General features: G+C 36.8%; 1 protein-coding gene across 1 annotated transcript; it reads right to left on the reverse strand.

Annotated features, from left to right (window-relative positions):
• Positions 1-1,294: 1,294 nt before the first annotated feature.
• Positions 1,295-2,128, reverse strand: LOC148954881 (uncharacterized). The gene has a single exon (XM_089105510.1). The coding sequence runs from the start codon at positions 2,126-2,128 to the stop codon at positions 1,295-1,297; it is 834 nt and encodes a 277-aa protein (XP_088961636.1).
• Positions 2,129-18,166: the final 16,038 nt, after the last annotated feature.

Consider the following 18,166-nt stretch of genomic DNA (forward strand, 5'->3'; position numbering starts at 1 on the left):
GTGTGTGTGTGTGTGTGTGTGTGTGTGTGTGTGTGTGTGTGTGTGTGTGTGTGTGTGTGTGTGTGTGTGTGTGTGTGTGTGTGTGTGTGTGTGTGTGTGTGTGTGTGTGTGTGTGTGTGTGTGTGTGTGTGTGTGTGTGTGTGTGTGTGTGTGTGTGTGTGTGTGTGTGTGTGTGTGTGTGTGTGTGTGTGTGTGTGTGTGTGTGTGTGTGTGTGTGTGTGTGTGTGTGTGTGTGTGTGTGTGTGTGTGTGTGTGTGTGTGTGTTTTGACCGTTTTTCTTTTGCGTTTTCTTTTGACCTGGCATCCGAAATCCAGATGTTACGTGGGATTTTATTTAATCGCAAGTTCCACGGACCCACGGCAGAATGTGTGAATGGCAAAGATGAATAATTTACTGCGACAGCACCTGATCTTTGTACTATCGAGTGGAATATTAATCAAAAGAGCTGAAGATAACAAGTTCAAAACTGATTCGTGTGATGAATTTCAGGGCTTTGAAATATTATTGTAATTTTGAATCCCTTGCCTGTGTTTCAGCTCAGGTTTTTCAGCTCATTTATTCAGCTCAGAGAAAATAAATTTCTCTGGTTCAAATGTGAATCTTTGGTTAGAAAAAGCCCAGCTTTGGAATGAAAAATATGCCATTTCCGTAAAAAATGAACTATAAAGCTTTTTTTGACCGTAAACACTAGTTTTTGTAAGAGAATTGTAGAGAAATAATCATACAATAAATTTGATTGTACTATTTTAATTTTCGCATATTAATTATATATATATAGAATAAGGAAGTCATCAGGAATAATCATACAATAAATTTGATTGTACTATTTTAATTTTCGCATATTAATTATGTATATATAGAATAAGGAAGTCATCAGAAACTTCTGTGCATGAATAGTTCAGATTGAATAGATCAGCCTTTAGAATGATATCGATCCTCAATCAAGTTTTCTATCAAAGATAAAAATAAATCATTCTTCAAATATTTATTCTCAAAAAATCCTCAAAAAACGAAATATAAGGCTTTTTTGACCGTAAACTCTAGTTTTTGTAAGAAAATTATAGAAAATGCATTTCTCTGGTTCAAATGTGAATCTTCGGATAGAAAAAGCCCAGCTTTGGAATGAAAAATATGCCATTTCCTTAAAAAATGAACTATAAAGCATTTTTTGACCGTAAACACTAGTTTTTGTAAGAGAATTGTAGAGAAATAATGTATTAGTTTTATATTATAATCATACAATAAATTTGATTGTACTATTTTAATTTTCGCATATTAATTATACTTACTTACTTAACTCCCATCCGGCCGGATTGGCCGACTCGGGGCTTCTCCTCTGACAGAACTATGGCAAAGCTTCTTATACGATTCCCTGTTCGCTGCAGTCCGAAGGAGTACAGACAGGGGATGGCTGGGAAAGTTTTCCCTCCAGCGCTTGGGAGGTCGTCCTTTTGGGCGGAAGCCATCAATCCTTCCTTCAAACGCAATTTTTGGAAGTTGGGCTAGGGACATCCGCTGAACGTGGCCTAACCATCGAAGCTGTTGAAGCTGGATTGTCTGCATGATGGTCTGGGAATAGTTGAGCGAAGACAATAGCCGTTCGTTTGATATTCGATCAAGGTAGGTGATGCCAGCAAGCTTCCTGAGGGATTTTGTTTCAAAGGCCACCAATCCGCGTTTGTCTTCTGCTTTCAGGTTCCATGTCTCTGCTCCGTACGTTGCTTCTGGAACCACAAGAGCTAGAAAAAGGCATGTTTTTAGTTTCAGCAACGGATGTTTGTTTTTCCAGATCGATCGCAATGACTTGAAGCATGCTGAGGCAAGGGCGAGGCGTCGTTTAATGTCTTTTGAGGAGTCGTTTGTTGACGTCAGCACACATCCAAGGTAAACCAAATGGTCAAACCACTCGATCTCTTCCCCCTGGATCATAATTTTTCTGGGTTGAAGGCCTGTATCTATATGCCGCGTTACCTTCATGGCTTTTGTCTTGTTAGCATTGATTTTCATCCCAAAGGAACTAGCTGCATGATCAATATCGTTAGCGCTTGATTGTAGTTCCTCTAGTTGTTCGCTTAGGCGATTAATGTCATCGGCGTGTGCAAGCAAGTCAAAGAGGTGTCCACTCATGAGTGCTCCCGTATTAATTATATATATATAGAATAAGGAAGTCATCAGAAACTTCTGTGCATGAATAGTTCAGATTGAATAGATCAGCCTTTAGAATGATATCGATCCTCAATCAAGTTTTCTATCAAAGATAAAAATAAATCATTCTTCAAATATTTATTCTCAAAAAATCCTCAAAAAACGAAATATAAGGCTTTTTTGACCGTAAACTCTAGTTTTTGTAAGAAAATTATAGAAAATACATTTCTCTGGTTCAAATGTGAATCTTTGGTTAGAAAAAGCCCAGCTTTGGAATGAAAAATATGCCATTTCCTTAAAAAATGAACTATAAAGCATTTTTTGACCGTAAACACTAGTTTTTGTAAGAGAATTGTAGAAAAATAATCATACAATAAATTTGATTGTACTATTTTAATTTTCGTATATTAATTATATATATATATAGAATAAGGAAGTCATCAGAATAATCATACAATAAATTTGATTGTACTATTTTAATTTTCGCATATTAATTATATATATATATAGAATAAGGAAGTCATCAGAAACTTCTGTGCATGAATAGTTCAGATTGAATAGATCAGCCTTTAGAATGATATCGATCCTTAATCAAGTTTTCTATCAAAGATAAAAATAAATCATTCTTCAAATATTTATTCAGAGAGATTTTTATTTTATCGAAATAAAATTTCATCGAAATTCATAGAATGACCTCTTATGTTGTCTCTTAAATGACCACTTTTTCTCTTCTCTTAGAACATATTCATCATAATATTCAGAGTTATATCTTGCTTTATACACATTTTTCATTGGGCTTTCACTGCTGTCTTTTACGCTATATAGACATCCCTCTTTTCCTAGTCTCTTCATTTGATCTTCCTTTTCTGTCATATCAAACCTTGTTTTATGTGAGCTTACTTGCAATCGATATAAATTTCTCTCCATATCACATGTAATTTTTCTTCTCATTTCCTCTAGATTCTTCTCATCTATCTCTGCCTGTATGCTGTCTGAACAAACAGTAGGTTCATGAGAATGTTCAAAATCATGAAAATGACCTTTACAAATAGAACAGTTGCAATAAAAGGATATTTCTAACTCAACTTGTTCACTCATGTTATCACACTGCTAACTAAGAACTTAGTGATTTCTCACTCCTTTGAATTCTATTCACAGACTAATAAAAAAACTATAGCAAAAATCCTTTCTATATATACTCTGCAATCCTCTCCAGCTAATATGTAACCAGCCCTCTGATTGGCCTAGAATGAGATGTAACCTAGTCTCTGATTGGTTTAGAAGGAGACACGTGATCCTGTTTCCTATTCCTGGATCATAACATTCCCCCCTAGCGTGCACCTGGACGAACAATAACAACAACAACAAGTAAATCGACCTTGAAAATACGTCAGTGAGAAAAATCCTGTTTTTTCATTCTCAGTGACAAAAACCATCAAACATTCATAAATTGCTTACATGACTTACATTACTTGACATACATGAAAAACAAAAAATAAATTGACCAACACTCATAACCATCCAAGAAACATCCATAAAAGTGAGAAAAACCATGTTTTTTCAAGTGAGAAAAATCCTGTTTTTTCATTCTCAGTGAGAAAAACCATCTCCCTAGGGACTCTATGCCCATATATGGACCCCAGTCGGCATTAAACTAAATTGTAGGTGGCAGCGGGGGTGAGGGGTAGGACCTCCTGAGGACTTTCTACTCCTGAATCACAAAGGCCGTTTAATTAGAATAGATAGATCTTTTGAAAGCACTAAAAAAACTGTATCGTAAAGAGCGAGGTATTGACTTGGGGGAGAACCCCCTCATATACGTAATAATTTCTGTTCGTTTTAAGTTCTAATGTTGCTTCTTACTTTCAGTTGTAAAAAACTTGTTTTTTTTAATTCAATTTCTCATTGTTTTTTAAATAATGCTTGGAAATCCGGCGCCCCCTTCATAGAAATGTCCCTTACCCCAAAGAAACATCCTCCATGGAAAGATTTTCCCGAGTAACCCCCTCCTCCAGCCCCCCCCCCCCACCAAAAAAAAATTCTTCCTGAAAATGTCTGTATACTTCCCAATAACCAATACAATATGCAAGTAATGGGCAAAGTTCATAACTTGCAGCCCTTCCCCTGGGAACCGTGGGGGATTAAGTCATCGTAAAAGACATATTTATTAGATTTTCGACTATGCTAAACAAAATGGCTATCTCAAAATTTTAATTGGGTGACTTTGAGAAAAAATGAGCGTGGGAGGGGGCCTAGTTGCCCTCCATTTTTTTGGTCACTTAAAAAGGGCACTAGAACTTTTAATTTCCGTTCCAATGAGTCCTCTTACGATATTCTAGGACCACTGGGTCAATACGATTACCCCTGGAAAACCCGTGATGTTTCTTCTGGCAAAAAATGCAAAATTCCACATTTTTGTAGATAGGAGCTTGAAACCTGTACAGTAGGGTTCTCTGATACGCTGAATATGATGGTGTGATTTTCATTAAGATTATATAACTTTTAGGGGGTCTTTCACCCTTTTTTCGAAAATCAGCCAAATTTTCTCAGGCGCGTAACTTTTGATGGGTAAGATTAAACTTATATCTTATGAAACGTAAATATTTGAAATCAAAATGAAACTATGATTCTGTTGTTGCATCGAATGTTACCAAACTTCCGGGTTTTAGAGTGTCGGTTACCATTGATCAGGGTCGCTCCTTACTTACAGTTCGTTACAACGAAATGTTTGAAAAGAATTTTAGCGAAAATTTGAGGACTCTGATGTTACCTCTTAGGCCGTTACAGTTTGCAAACAGGTTTCTTCATTCAACTCTGATCAGTTATTAAAGGATTTGGATGAGATTGTTATCAAAGCCCTCTCTTCAATCTTCTGTTTGTAAGACCGTAACACTTTGATGAGTCAAAACGAGCTTGTAAGAATTTCATCAGATAAACTTGTAATTTACAACGTAATTTAGGGTACTTACGCATAATATGGGTCTACAGGGAGACCAATCACGAAAAACCGGCCAGACGGGTTAACCGGCTATAGGGTAATGCAATGCAAAGCGTGAATTTCATTGCGTTTACGATATTTAAACTATTCTTTTTTGGGGTTTAGGGGGAGAAAAGGTACATAGGTTAGGTTAGGTTAGGTATTTAATGTATGCTATGCTTTACCTCAACCCCACCCCCTAGAGTGCAAATATATAGCCCAAATTTGTTTATAAACTATTATATATTCTTCCTATTTTATTTCATTAGCATTAACCAGACTTGACTTTTGAAAGGCCCATATAGTGCGTAAGTACCTAATTTAGATACAATGTAAGTGAATACTTAACTTGATGTCTGTTCTCCTGCTCTTTCGCAGTTCAAGAATTGTTTCTGGGGCAAAGTCCATTTTCAGCAATTAATGAGACCCCAAAAGGTAAAACGGTCCGTTGTTGCATTGTCATTTACAGCTGATTCACGTATGATAATTATTATTTTCTTTAGACTTGATAGTGAAATGTAACTAAAAAAACAGATTAGCATATTTTTTTTTAAAGAGCCAGAAATCCTTCAAAAAATGCCTACGCCCTTATTTTTGGTGCAGCAGGGGGGGGGGGGCGCGGAAGAGTTAGAAGTGTCCTAGTAGCAACCAGCGTTAATTGTGTTAATTGTAAAGTGTTAATTGTATAACTTACAATCCTTTCCCTGGGGACGTTTTGGAGAATTGTATCCCCCGTGGCATAGTTACTAGATCTTTTGCCTATTTTGAACAAAATCCCTTTTCCAAATTTTGATCTGTGTTGAGTCGAGGGGGCATCTAAAAAGGCCAAAGAGGGGATATTAGAGCCCTCCAACCACTTTAAAATATCCACCTGAACATGTCCTGAAAGTTTCAAATTGATACCCTCAGCTTTTATTAAGGTATTGCAGATCCAACTATTTGATAATTTGAATGTACATAGCGCCTTTTGGTATACTTTAAGATGCCCCTTATCTTTCCCCAAAGTTTCATCTTAATACACTTGGTTTCTTCAGATGCATTTAAAATTGTAACCTACCCCTCTTCTGAATGATTGGTAAATTTATCGAAATCATATTATTGACTTACGAATAAAGTAAACATACCACTCGATGCCTTTTTTTATGCTCTTTACAAATATTATAATAATTTTTGCCAGAAATGAATTTTACACCCACCCCTATAGATACCAATTCACAGAGTATATATTTGCACATGTGGGGGGTGGGGGTAAAGTTTGAACTTACCTCCCAGTTACATCAGAAATAAAATTTACCAACCTAATGTGCAAATATATACCCTGAATTGGTATATATAAGGGTGGGGGGTAAAATTCATTTCCGACAAAAATGATTGTTAAATTTGGAAAGAGCATAAAAAAAGGCACCGAGTAGTACGTTTACTTTATTCGTAAGTCAATAATATGCTTTGCGAAAAATTTACCGAATGATTAATCCTATATGTCAACATGTAACACATGTCGGTTTGGGGTACTCTAAGTTTTACAATGGTCCATGAATGAATGATTTTATTCAGTGATTAAACCCGTACAGAGTATTTCACTATCTAATCTACAAAATACAACATAAAATATCAGAAACTGAAAATCACAAACAAAATACTAAAGACCTCAAATAAACAAGGAAAAACGAAAAACAATAAGTTGACAACAATTAGAATTGGCATCTTTAGAAGATATTGTTATGCAGATATCATCAGCATACGCTTGAATTGTACAGCCTGTCGGTAACTCTGATCGAAGCAAATCGTCCACATTAATAGACCATAAGAACGGAGAGAGTATGCTTCCTTGTGGGCAAGATTTTTGAAGGATACGAGTTATATTATCAGCTTTATCACCATAAGAAACTGATCGATCTGATAGATAAATTTTAATCAACATAACTAGACGAGTAGGACAACCTAAATCTAATAGTTTTTTTTTTAATCCCTGGGTGCCATGCATTGTCGAAGGCACCTTTGATATCAAAGAAAAGACAAAGTGTAAATTTTTTCAACTTATTATTTTCTTCCACTGTTGTGACGAGTTTATCCAGAGCATCTACTGTTGATTTACCATTAACAAATCCAAACTGGTTATTAGAAATCCAGTCCTTATTAATACTTAAATCATTGAAAATATATGATAGGATTCTTTCGAATATTTTGCCAAAAGCTGATATCAAGCTGATGGGTCAATAAGAAGACGGTAAGCCGTCATTGATTCTCCCTCGTTTAGAAATTTTTACAATTTTAGCGTTTTTCCAATCCCTTGGAAAATACTTTATATTCAAACATACATTATATATTTTAAGTAAAGTGGGAGCCAAGACATGAGAATTTTTTTTAATAACTATATTGACAAAACCATCTAAGCCAGGAGCTTAGCATCTTGTAATGAATCAGTTTTTATTGGTGACAGTTTATCTTGGTTATAATCAAATACATATTCAAGTTAACCTCGAATCTGGCGGTGATAAGAAGTTTCCGTTGAGCAGTCATCGGGGGTAAACCATTTTTCAAAGAATACCTCACCAGCTTCCTGGTACGATTCTGCGAACACACCATTATCTTTTGTTCATGTCCTCTCAGTTTAACAGATGTCTTGCCAACAACCTTTTTTAGGGTGGCTTCCTGGTTATTTCCTAGTTTGGATTTAACGCGAAATCATCTCTCTTGGGATAACAGGAATAACAAATAATCTCTTTGTGTATGTATTTCTTAGTTTTTGATGATAGTATTAATATGCATAGTTTTCACACTTACTCAACATCATAGCCTATGTTAGGTTCGTCCCTATACTTGGGTCAATAATTTAAAGCGCTGAAACGCATACATGCTAGGGTGTATTTATGATGACCTCTAATTGATTGTGATCACCTGGAAATAACTAAGATTGAATAGCCTTTAAAAAGTTTATTAATAGGGTAGGAGGACAGTAACCAAAAACCTGTTTTCAGCACTTTCTGTTCATTCAAGTCTGTCTTCGAACTTAAATTTCAAAATGTTGGGGGTAGTTTTGTTTGTTTTCTTTTAATTTTTCGAAAATTCCTGCCCATTCTATTTTGATTTCCAATTAAAACGCAAGAAAGGTGCATTTTAAACCACTGTTCATAAGAGTATTTTTGAAAGAAGGCGAACCGCCCCCGCGTCTTGCTCTAATTGCTCCAAACACTGAAAAAAAGTTATATGCTAGCTAAGATGTATCTAAAAACTTTTTTTCAGTAAAGTGAACAGTATATTCTGGCCGGGGGACGCCAAAGTGTCATATCCAGGGGGGCGCCTCCTAACGCAAGTTTATCGGATCAACCTATGTTGCCCCCCCCCCTAATTTTTTTTTCGGCTCTAGGCCTACCTATTTTGCGCCCCAAACCAAAGACAAATCCTGGATCATTGTACGGACAATTCTTGTACAGCTTCTTAGTTCAGCTCCTTATTAGGGGGTTGAGGTGTCTTATCTCCCCTAGATTGCAGGTGATTAGAAATTATATAAAAAAATAAGTTTTCAATTGAAACTAAGGACCAAAATTTAAACTTAAAGCGAACTGAAATTATTTCGTATAAATAGGAAAGGTAATAGTAGTGTTGTTTCTAAATTAAATTTTAATCAAAAACGAGCATAGATTAATTTTAAAAAACATAGTTTTTAGGGGAAAGTTTAGGGTGTAATTGAAACTTAAAACGAACAAAAATTATTACTTCACAGCCTATCTAACATATTCCAATAAAACTTATACAAATAAAAATACTGGTGATATTTCCCTAGGTTTGTAACATCATAGGCAGCGCATTAGCGCTGCCTAAGTAAAGAACAACGTGGGCACAATGTGTTTTTTTTTTTCTCCATACCCGGGCACTTCGTATCGAAGGAGTCGTCGTATAAACTTCGAAAAGGGCTCATTCGTTTGAAAATTAGAGGGGCTTGTGCCCTTTGTGATGGTCGAAAGGTTTTGGAGGGCAACTAGCCCCCCCCCCCCTACGCCCATCATTCCCCGAGGGTTTGGAAAACACAATGTGTTTCCAGGTGTTTTGGAAAACACAATTTGGTTTTGTTTGTTTTTTTCTCCATACCCGGGCACTTCGTATCGAAGGAGTCGCCGTAGAAACTTCGAAAAGGGCTCATTCGATTGAAAATTGGATTGGCTAGTGCCCTTTTTGATGGTCGAAAGGGATTGGAGGGAAACTAGTCCCCCCTCCCTCACGTCCATAAGTCCCCCAAACACCACCAAACAAAATTTTGAGATAGCCATTTTGTTTATGGGAGTTAATTTCAACACAGAAATTATGTTTTTGAATAGGTCATTCTTTTACAACCTTCAAAGAAATAATTTTAATTTGTATCCTGGGGGTGCATAATGTTTTTATAGAAGACTTTGTCGTAGAAACTTAAAAAAAGCCTCATTCGATTGTAAATTTAAAGAGCTAGTACCCTTTGTACTAGTCGAAAGTGATTGAGGGCAACTAGCCCCCCCCACGCCCATCATTCCCCCAAACACATCCAATCAACATTTTGAGATAGCCATTTTGTTCAGCATAGTTGATTTCCAGATTTACCTTTTAAAATTTCCAGACTTTTCTTTCAAAAACTTATGTTGTGGAAAAAGTTGTTTTAATTAAAGAAAATTAGCGCTTTACTGCGCTAGTAAAGCGCTATAGCGCTAGCATTTTTTTTATACCAACCGGTGTATCAAAAGAATCGGCTTATTATGCTGAATAATTAAAAAAACTTGTTCCACAAAATAAGTTTTCAAAGAAAAGTAAAGAACTCCATTAAACGAAAAATGAGCAAATATAAAATCAAATAATCTACCAAATGTGAAACTACCACAAATCAGCATCGATAAATAAATTAAACCCAAAACAAACAGAAATTACAATAAATAACCGAGTCAAACTCTAAACAAGCAGAAATTAACATAAGTTGGGCTCTAAACCCCCTATGCCTTTCCAAGGCCAGAACATAATTTGCACTTTACTGAAAACAATACAAATAAACGAGCATTGTCAGTTTAATATACATATACTGATATTTAGTAATCAAAATGTTAATATTATTTGATTTATTAAAGTTATAAAAGTAAAAACATTTATATTTTTTCAGTAAAGTGCAAATCATGTTGTGGACTTGGGAAGCCCTAGGGGTTTTGAGCCCAACTTATGTTAATTTCTGCTCGTTTTGAGTTCGACTTGGTTATTTATTGTAATTTCTGTTCCGTTTTGGGTTTCATTTATTTATCAATTGCCCTAATTATCAGGGCGACCCTTGCCCTGAGGGCTGTGGGGGGAGAGGGTGTGTAATCCTTATACACATAATTTCCAAAACTTTCAACTACGTTGAATAAAAAGGCTATCTAAAAATTTTGATTGAATGTGTTTGGTGAAAAAGTGGGCGTGGAAGGGGGGTTAGTTGCCCTCCAATCACTTTCGACTATTAAAAAGGGCACTAGCCCTTTGAATTCCCAATCAAATGAGCCTTTTTTGAAGCTTCTACGACAACGCCTTCTATAAAAACCTTATATGCCCTCAGGGCAAAACTTATAACCCTTGCTCTTAAGACTTCGGGGGAGTGTCCTTCTCAAAGGTATAATTTCCTAAGCTTTAAACTGCGTGGAACAAAATGGCTATCTAAAAATTTTGATTGGATATGTTTGGGAAAATATCGGGTGTGGAAGAGGTGTTAGTTGCCTTCCAATCACTTTCGACTCTTGAAAAGGGCACTAGCCATTTCAATTTCCAAACAAATGAGCCCTTTTTGAAGTTTCTACGACAACGCGTTCTATAAAAACCTTATATGTCCCCAGCGCATAACTTACAACCCTTGCCCTGAGGACCGTGGGGGGGGTGTCATCCTCAAAGACCTAATTTCCAGATCTTAAAACTACGTCGAATAAAATGGCTATAGCAAAATTTTGATTGGATGTGTTTGGGGAAAAGATGGGCGTGAGAGTGGGGGTTAGTTGCCCTCCAAACATTTTCGACTATTAAAAAGGAAACTAGCCCTTTGAATTTCCAATTGAATGAGCCTTTTTTGAATTTCTACGACAACGCCTTCTATAAAAAACCTTATATGCCTCCAGGGCATAACTTAAAACCCTTGCCCTGAGGGTTGTGGGGGAGTGACCTCCTTAAAAACATATTTTCTATACGTTGAACAAAATGGGTATCTCAAAATTTTGATTGGATGTGTTTCGGGAAATGTTTGGCGTGGATGGGGTATTAGTTGCATTTCAACCGCTTTCGGCTATTAAAAAGGGCAAAAGCCACTCCAATTTCCAATTGAATGAGCCCTTTTCGAAGTTTCTACGACAACTTCTTCGATATGAAGTGCCCTGGTCTAAAGGAAAAAAATTAATAAATAATACAGTGTGCCAACATCGCTCTTATATGCCCCCAAGGCATAACTTAAAACCCTTGTCCTGAGGGTTTTGGGGAAGTGACCTCCTCAAAAACATATTTTCTATCTGGAAATCAACTACGCTGAACAAAATGGATATCTCCAAATTTCGTTGGGATGTGTTGGGGGCACTGCGGGGCGGGGGGGGGGGGGGCTAGTTGCCCTCCAATCACTTTCGACTATTAAAAAGGGCACTAGCCATTCCAATTTCCAATCGAATGAGCCCTTTTCGAAGTTTCTAGGATAACTCCCTTGATACGAAGTGCCCTGGTATGAAAAAAAAAAATAATACATTGTGCCAACATCGTTTTTTACTTAGGCAGCGCGAATGCGCTGCCTGTGATTCTAAATATATAAGTTTCATAAGCCTGAAAAAAGTTGCCTGATTTTCGATAAAAGGGGGAAACACCCTGAAAAGTATTAGAATCTTAATGAAAATCACACCATCAGATTCGCGTATCAGAAAACCTAACTGTAATGGTTTCAAGCTCCTATCTGCAAAACTGGAGAATTTTGTATTTGCTTGCCGGAAGAAGGACCACGGATGCGTTTTTATTTGTTTGTTTGTTTTGTTTTTTTCCCCAGGGGTGATCGTACTGACCCAGTGGTCCTAGAATATTGTGAGAGGGCTCATTCGTACGGAAATTAAAAGTTCTAGTACCCTGTTTAAGGGACCCAAAAGATTGGAGGGCAACCTTGCCTGCTCCACCACCCCTTTTTTCCCAAAATCGTCCGATCAAAATTTGAGATGGCCATTTTGCTCATCATAGTTGAAAGGCCCAATGTCTCTGCCTTTGAACATAGCATGACCCTCCCTCCCCCCCCCCCCCGAGCCCCAGGGGAATGATCTCTATGTTATAAAACTTGCCCATCTTTTACACGTAGTATTCATTATTCTGAAGTATGTATTCATTTTTGGATGGAAGGGGGGGGCAACTTTTTTTCTGGGGTTTTTCCAAGAGGAATTTTTTTATAGGAAGGAAGTTTCCAGGGAGTGAACTTGTCAGAGAAATTATACACTCGGGAAATTTGCCAGAATTCCTATACAAGATTCTTCTTATATGTCTTGCTTTCTCTTTTCCGTATCAATTTTACGCTTGGAGTTGTTAAGCGCAATTCTCCGGGGTAAATATAACCGGAATTGGATTGTCTAGAGGCTATTTCCGTGGTGAGGGGTATTTCTCCTTTGAGGTGGGGCCAGATTTCCTGGCATTACTTAAAAACAATCAGAAAATAAATTTAAAAAAGCAAGTTTTTCAACTGAAAGTAAGTAGCATCATTAAAAAATAAAACGAATAGAAACTATTACGTGTTTGAAGGGGTTTGCCCCATCCTAAACACCTTGCTCTTTACGCTAAAGTTTGAATTTTGTCCCAATTCTATAACAACAACTCATGAAACACACGGGTCGTTTAATTAGAACAACAATAATATTTTTTAAAAGTACTAAAAAACTTGAGCGTAAAGAGCAAGGTGTTGAGGAGGGGGCGATCCCGTAATAATATGTGATCGTTTTTAGTTTTAATGGTACTCCTTACTTTCAGTTTATAAAAACTTATTTTTTTTATTTAATTTGACTAATAGATCAGGTAATTAGGACTATCTCTCAGCTGTATCTAAGCGGAAATCCCATATTCCAACACGTTTGGAAGGTCTTTGTTTCCAAAAGCAATTTTTTCTAACAAGAAATTTCTAGTTTTTGACCAATCAGAGAGAGATTGGCCAAAAGGCATAACGGTCTTTTTGACGCGGGTTTCATAGAGTTAGTTACTAAGTACGAAATCGCTGGTGGAGAGGAAATTTGAGGCTACACTTTTGTTTTCTTATTAAAGTGGCCTTGGCTGGTATGTCAAAATTTATTCTTTGTTTTGTAAGCGGTAATTTTGTTGCAACAGAGCCAACTTTCCAAACCTATTCCGAAGATATATTATCGTGATTCCCTGTGACAGGTGACATGGTAGAACAATAAGAGACACTTAGATCACTATTTTTATATTTATTTCATGGTTCTGTTCGTATTTTTGACAATCATCCCATGCCCCACCTATAGCCCTAGGCTATGAAGAAAGAAACTAACACAATTTTTTTCGAAACAAAATTGATTTACGTACTTTGTCGATGCAAAGAAGAGGAAGAAAATTGTTTTCAAAGTTGTATTAAAATAAACGTTCATTTTCTATTCTTATTTTAATTTTTATTTTAAAACATTAATTTGTAAAAATATGTATTAAAATGAAAACAAATGTTTTAGCAACATTGATTTTAATTTCCGTGGCATGAAAATGTCAACGTATTTGTGAGAATGAAAAAAGCCCTAAATAGTTGAATGAAGTTGAATAGCTGAATGAAGTTGAATAGTTGAATGAACCTAACGAAGTTTAGGTACTGGTGCATTATGCGGGTCCACCGCTATAGACTATATCAGGGAAATCAGTCACGAAACCCGTCAAACGGGCTATTTGCAAGAAACTGCTATAGATAAATGATTGCAAAGCCGTGGTTTCTCAGTGAGTTACAATATTTAAACGATTGTTTTTTGGGGTCTTAAACCCCCCCCCCCCCCCCCCCAAGAAAGGTACCTAGGAAAAGGTTACGTATTTAATATATGCTATGCTTAACCCCCTACCCCCTCACCCTGATATGCAAATATATAGCCCAAATTTGTTTCTTAACTATTATATATTCATTCTATTTATTTTATTTCATTAGCATTAACCAAACTTGACTTTTCGTGGGCCCGCATAATGCACTAGTACCGAAGTTTATTTCAAAAACTTTGTCAAACCTCGGTAAAAATTTAGTGGTTGGCCACTTCTGAAGGAAACATGTAAAAAAAAAAGAAAGAAAAAAGGTACCACTAGGTTAATTAGTTTACTTTTTGCTAGTATCGCCGTCACTATTCTGACAATGCACCCAACGCTCCACCCGGATGGTGTTAAATATTGCTCTTAAAATATATTTATTCATTAATCAAATCTCGCGATAAGTCATAGGTTCTTTTTTAAAACAGATTTCTGCAGTCTCGACTCAATGAAATTTAATTTCGCTTATGATTCATTGGATAAGAATATTGAAATGATCTTAAAAGTGGATCAAACAGTTCGTGGTAACGAACTGTAAGTAAGGAGCGACCCGGCTCAATGGTAACCGAAACTCTAGAAAACGGGTTTACAATAAATAACCGAGTCGAACTCAAAACAAGTAGACATTAACATAAGTTGGGCTCTAAACCCCCTATGCCTTTCCAAGGCCAGAACATAATGCGCACTTTACTGAAAAAAATAGAAATGAACGTGCATTGTCAGTTTAATATAAATATACTGATATTTAGTAATCAAAATGTTAATATTATTTGATTTATTAAAGTTATAAAAGTAAAAACAATTATATTTTTTCAGTAAAGTGCAAATCATGTTGTGGACTTGGGAAGCCATAGGGGTTTTGAGCCCAACTTATGTTAATTTCTGCTCGTTTTGAGTTCGACTTGGTTATTTATTGTAATTTCTGTTCCGTTTTTGGTTTCATTTATTTATCAATTGCCCTAATTATCAGGGCAACCCTTGCCCTGAGGTCTTTGGGGGGGGGAGGGTGTATCATCCTTATAGACATAATTTCCAAAACTTTCAACTACGTTGAATAAAAAGGCTATCTAAAAATTTTGATTGAATGTGTTTGGTGAAAAAGTGGGCGTGGAAGGGGGGTTAGTTGCCCACAAATCACTTTCGACTATTAAAAAGGGCACTAGCCCTTTGAATTCCCACTCAAATTAGCCTTTTTTGAAGTTTCTACGACAACGCCTTCTATAAAAACCTTATATGACCTCAGGGCAAAACTTATAACCCTTGCTCTTAAGACTTTGGGGGAGTGTCCTTCTCAAAGGTATAATTTCCTAAGCTTTAAACTGCGTGGAACAAAATGGCTATCTCAAAATTTTGATTGGATGTGTTTGGGAAAATATCGGGCGTGGAAGGGGTGTTAGTTGCATTCCAATCACTTTCGACTATTGAAGAGGGCACTAGCCATTTCAATTTCCAAACAAATGAGCTCTTTTTGAAGTTTCTACAACAACGCGTTCTATAAAAACCTTATATGCCCCCAGGGCCTAACTTACACCCCATTCCCGGCGGGCGGTGGGGGGGGGAGGTGTCATCCTCAAAGACCTAATTTTCAGAACTTAAAACTACGTCGAATAAAATGGCTATATCAAAATTTTGATTGGATGTGTTTGGGGAAAAGATGGGCGTAAGAGTAGGGGTTAGTTGCCCTCCAAACATTTTCGACTGTTAAAAAGGAAACTAGCCCTTTGAATTTCCAATTGAATGAGCCTTTTTTGAAATTTCTACGACAACGCATTATATAAAAACCTAATATGTCTCCAGGGCATAACTTACAACCCGTGCCCTGAGGGTTGTGGGGAAGTGACCTCATTAAAAATATATTTCATATACGTTGAACAAAATGGGTATCTCAAAATTTTGATGGTATGTGTTTCGGGAAATGATTGGCGTGGAAGGGGTCTTAGTTGCCTTTCAACCGCTTTCGGCTATTAAAAAGGGCAAAAGCCACTCCAATTTCCAATTGAATGAGCCCTTTTCGAAGTTTCTACGACAACTTCTTCGATATGAAGTGCCCTGGTCTAAAGCAAAAAAAATAATAAATAATACATTGTGCCAACATCGTTCTTATATGCCCCCAGGGCATAACTCAAAACCCTTGCCCTGAGGGTTTTGGGGGAGTGACCTGCACAAAAATATATTTTAAATCTGGAAATCAACTCCGCTGAACCAACTGACTATCTCAACTTTTTGTTGGGTGATGTTTGTGGGACTGATTGGCATGGGGGGCGGGGGCTAGTTGCCCTCCAATCACTTTCGACGATTAAAAAGGGCACTATCCACTTCAATTTGCAATCGAATGAGCCCTTTTCGATGTTGCTACGATAACTCCCTTGATACGAAGTGCCCTGGTATAAAAAAAAATAATACATTGTGCCAACATCGTTTTTTACTTAGGCAGCGCGAATGCGCTGCCTATGATTCTAAATATATAAGTTTCATTTTGTTCAGTCTTACCGATTAAAGGCTACGAGCCTGAAAAAAGTTGCCTGATTTTCAATAAAAGGGGGAAACACCCTGAAAAGTATTAGAATCTTAATGAAAAACACCATCAGATTCGCGTATCAGAAAACCTAACTGTAATGGTTTCAAGCTCCTATATGCAAAACTGGAGAATTTTGTATTTGCTTGCCAGAAGAAAGATCACGGATGCGTTTTTATTTGTTTGTTTGTTTTGTTTTGTTTTTTTCCCCAGGGGTGATCGTACTGACCCAGTGGTCCTAGAATGTTGTGAGAGGGCTCATTCGTAGGGAAATTAAAAGTTCTAGTACCCTGTTTAAGGGACCCAAAAGATTGGAGGGCAACCTTGCCTGCTCCACCACCCCTTTTTTTCCCAAAATCGTCCGATCAAAATTTGAGATGGCCATTTTGCTCATCATAGTTGAAAGGCCCAATGTCTATGCCTTTGAACATAGCATGCCCCTCCCCCCCCCCCCGAGCCCCAGGGGAATGATCTCTATGTTATAAAATTTGCCCTTTTTTACACGTAGTATTTATTATTCTGAAGTATGTATTCATTTTCGGAGGGAAGGGGGGGCAACTTTTTTTCTGGGGTTTTTCCAAGAGGAATTTTTTTATGGGAAGGAAGTTTCCAGGGAGTGAACTTTGTCAGAGAAATTATATACTGGGGAAATTTGCCAGAATTCCTAAACAAAATTCTTTTAAAATGTCTTGTTTTCTCTTTTCCATCTCAATTTTACGCATGGAGTTGTTAAGAGTAATTTTCCGGGGTAAATTTTCACCGGTATTGAATTGTCTTGAGGATATTTCCGTGGTGAGGGGTATTTCTTCTTTGAGGTGGGGCCAGATTTCCTGGCATTACTTAAAAACAATCAGAAAATAAATTTAAAAAAGCAAGTTTTTCAACTGAAAGTAAGCAGCATCATTAAAAAATAAAACGAATAGAAACTATTACGTGTTTGAAGGGGTTTGCCCCATCCTAAACACATTGCTCTTTACGCTAAAGTTTGAATTTTGTCCCAATTCTATAACAACAACTCCTGAAACACACGGGTCGTTTAATTAGAACAACAATAAGCTTTTTTAAAAGTACTAAAAAACTTGAGCGTAAAGAGCAAGGTGTTGAGGATGGGGCGATCCCGTAATAATATGTGATCGTTTTTAGTTTTAATGGTACTCCTTACTTTCAGTTTAAAAAAACTTATTTTTTTTTATTTAATTTGACTAATATATCAGGTAATTAGGACTATCTCTCAGCTGTATCTAAGCGGAAATCCCACATTCCAACACGTTTGGAAGGTCTTTGTTTCCAAAGCAATTTTTTCTAACAAGAAATTTCTAGTTTTTGACCAATCAGAGAGAGATTGGCCAAAAGTCATAACGGTCTTTTTGACGCGGGTTTCATAGAGTTAGTTACTAAGTACGAAATCGCTGGTGGAGAGGATATTTGAGGCTACACTTTTGTTTTCTTATTAAGTGGCCTTGGCTGGTATGTCAAAATTTATTCTGTATGCGGTAATTTTGTTGAAACAGAGCCAACTTTCCAAACCTATTCC

The sequence above is a fragment of the Artemia sp. Qi Xiang Cuo genome, chromosome 2 (assembly GCF_049724085.1).
Source record: "Artemia sp. Qi Xiang Cuo chromosome 2, ASM4972408v1, whole genome shotgun sequence".
Taxonomy (NCBI): Eukaryota; Metazoa; Arthropoda; class Branchiopoda; order Anostraca; family Artemiidae; genus Artemia; species Artemia sp. Qi Xiang Cuo.

Coding starts and splice junctions, on each gene's coding strand:
- LOC148954881 (XM_089105510.1), bottom strand. CDS start 2,128: ATGAGTGGACACCTCTTTGACTTGCTTGCACACGCCGATGACATTAAT.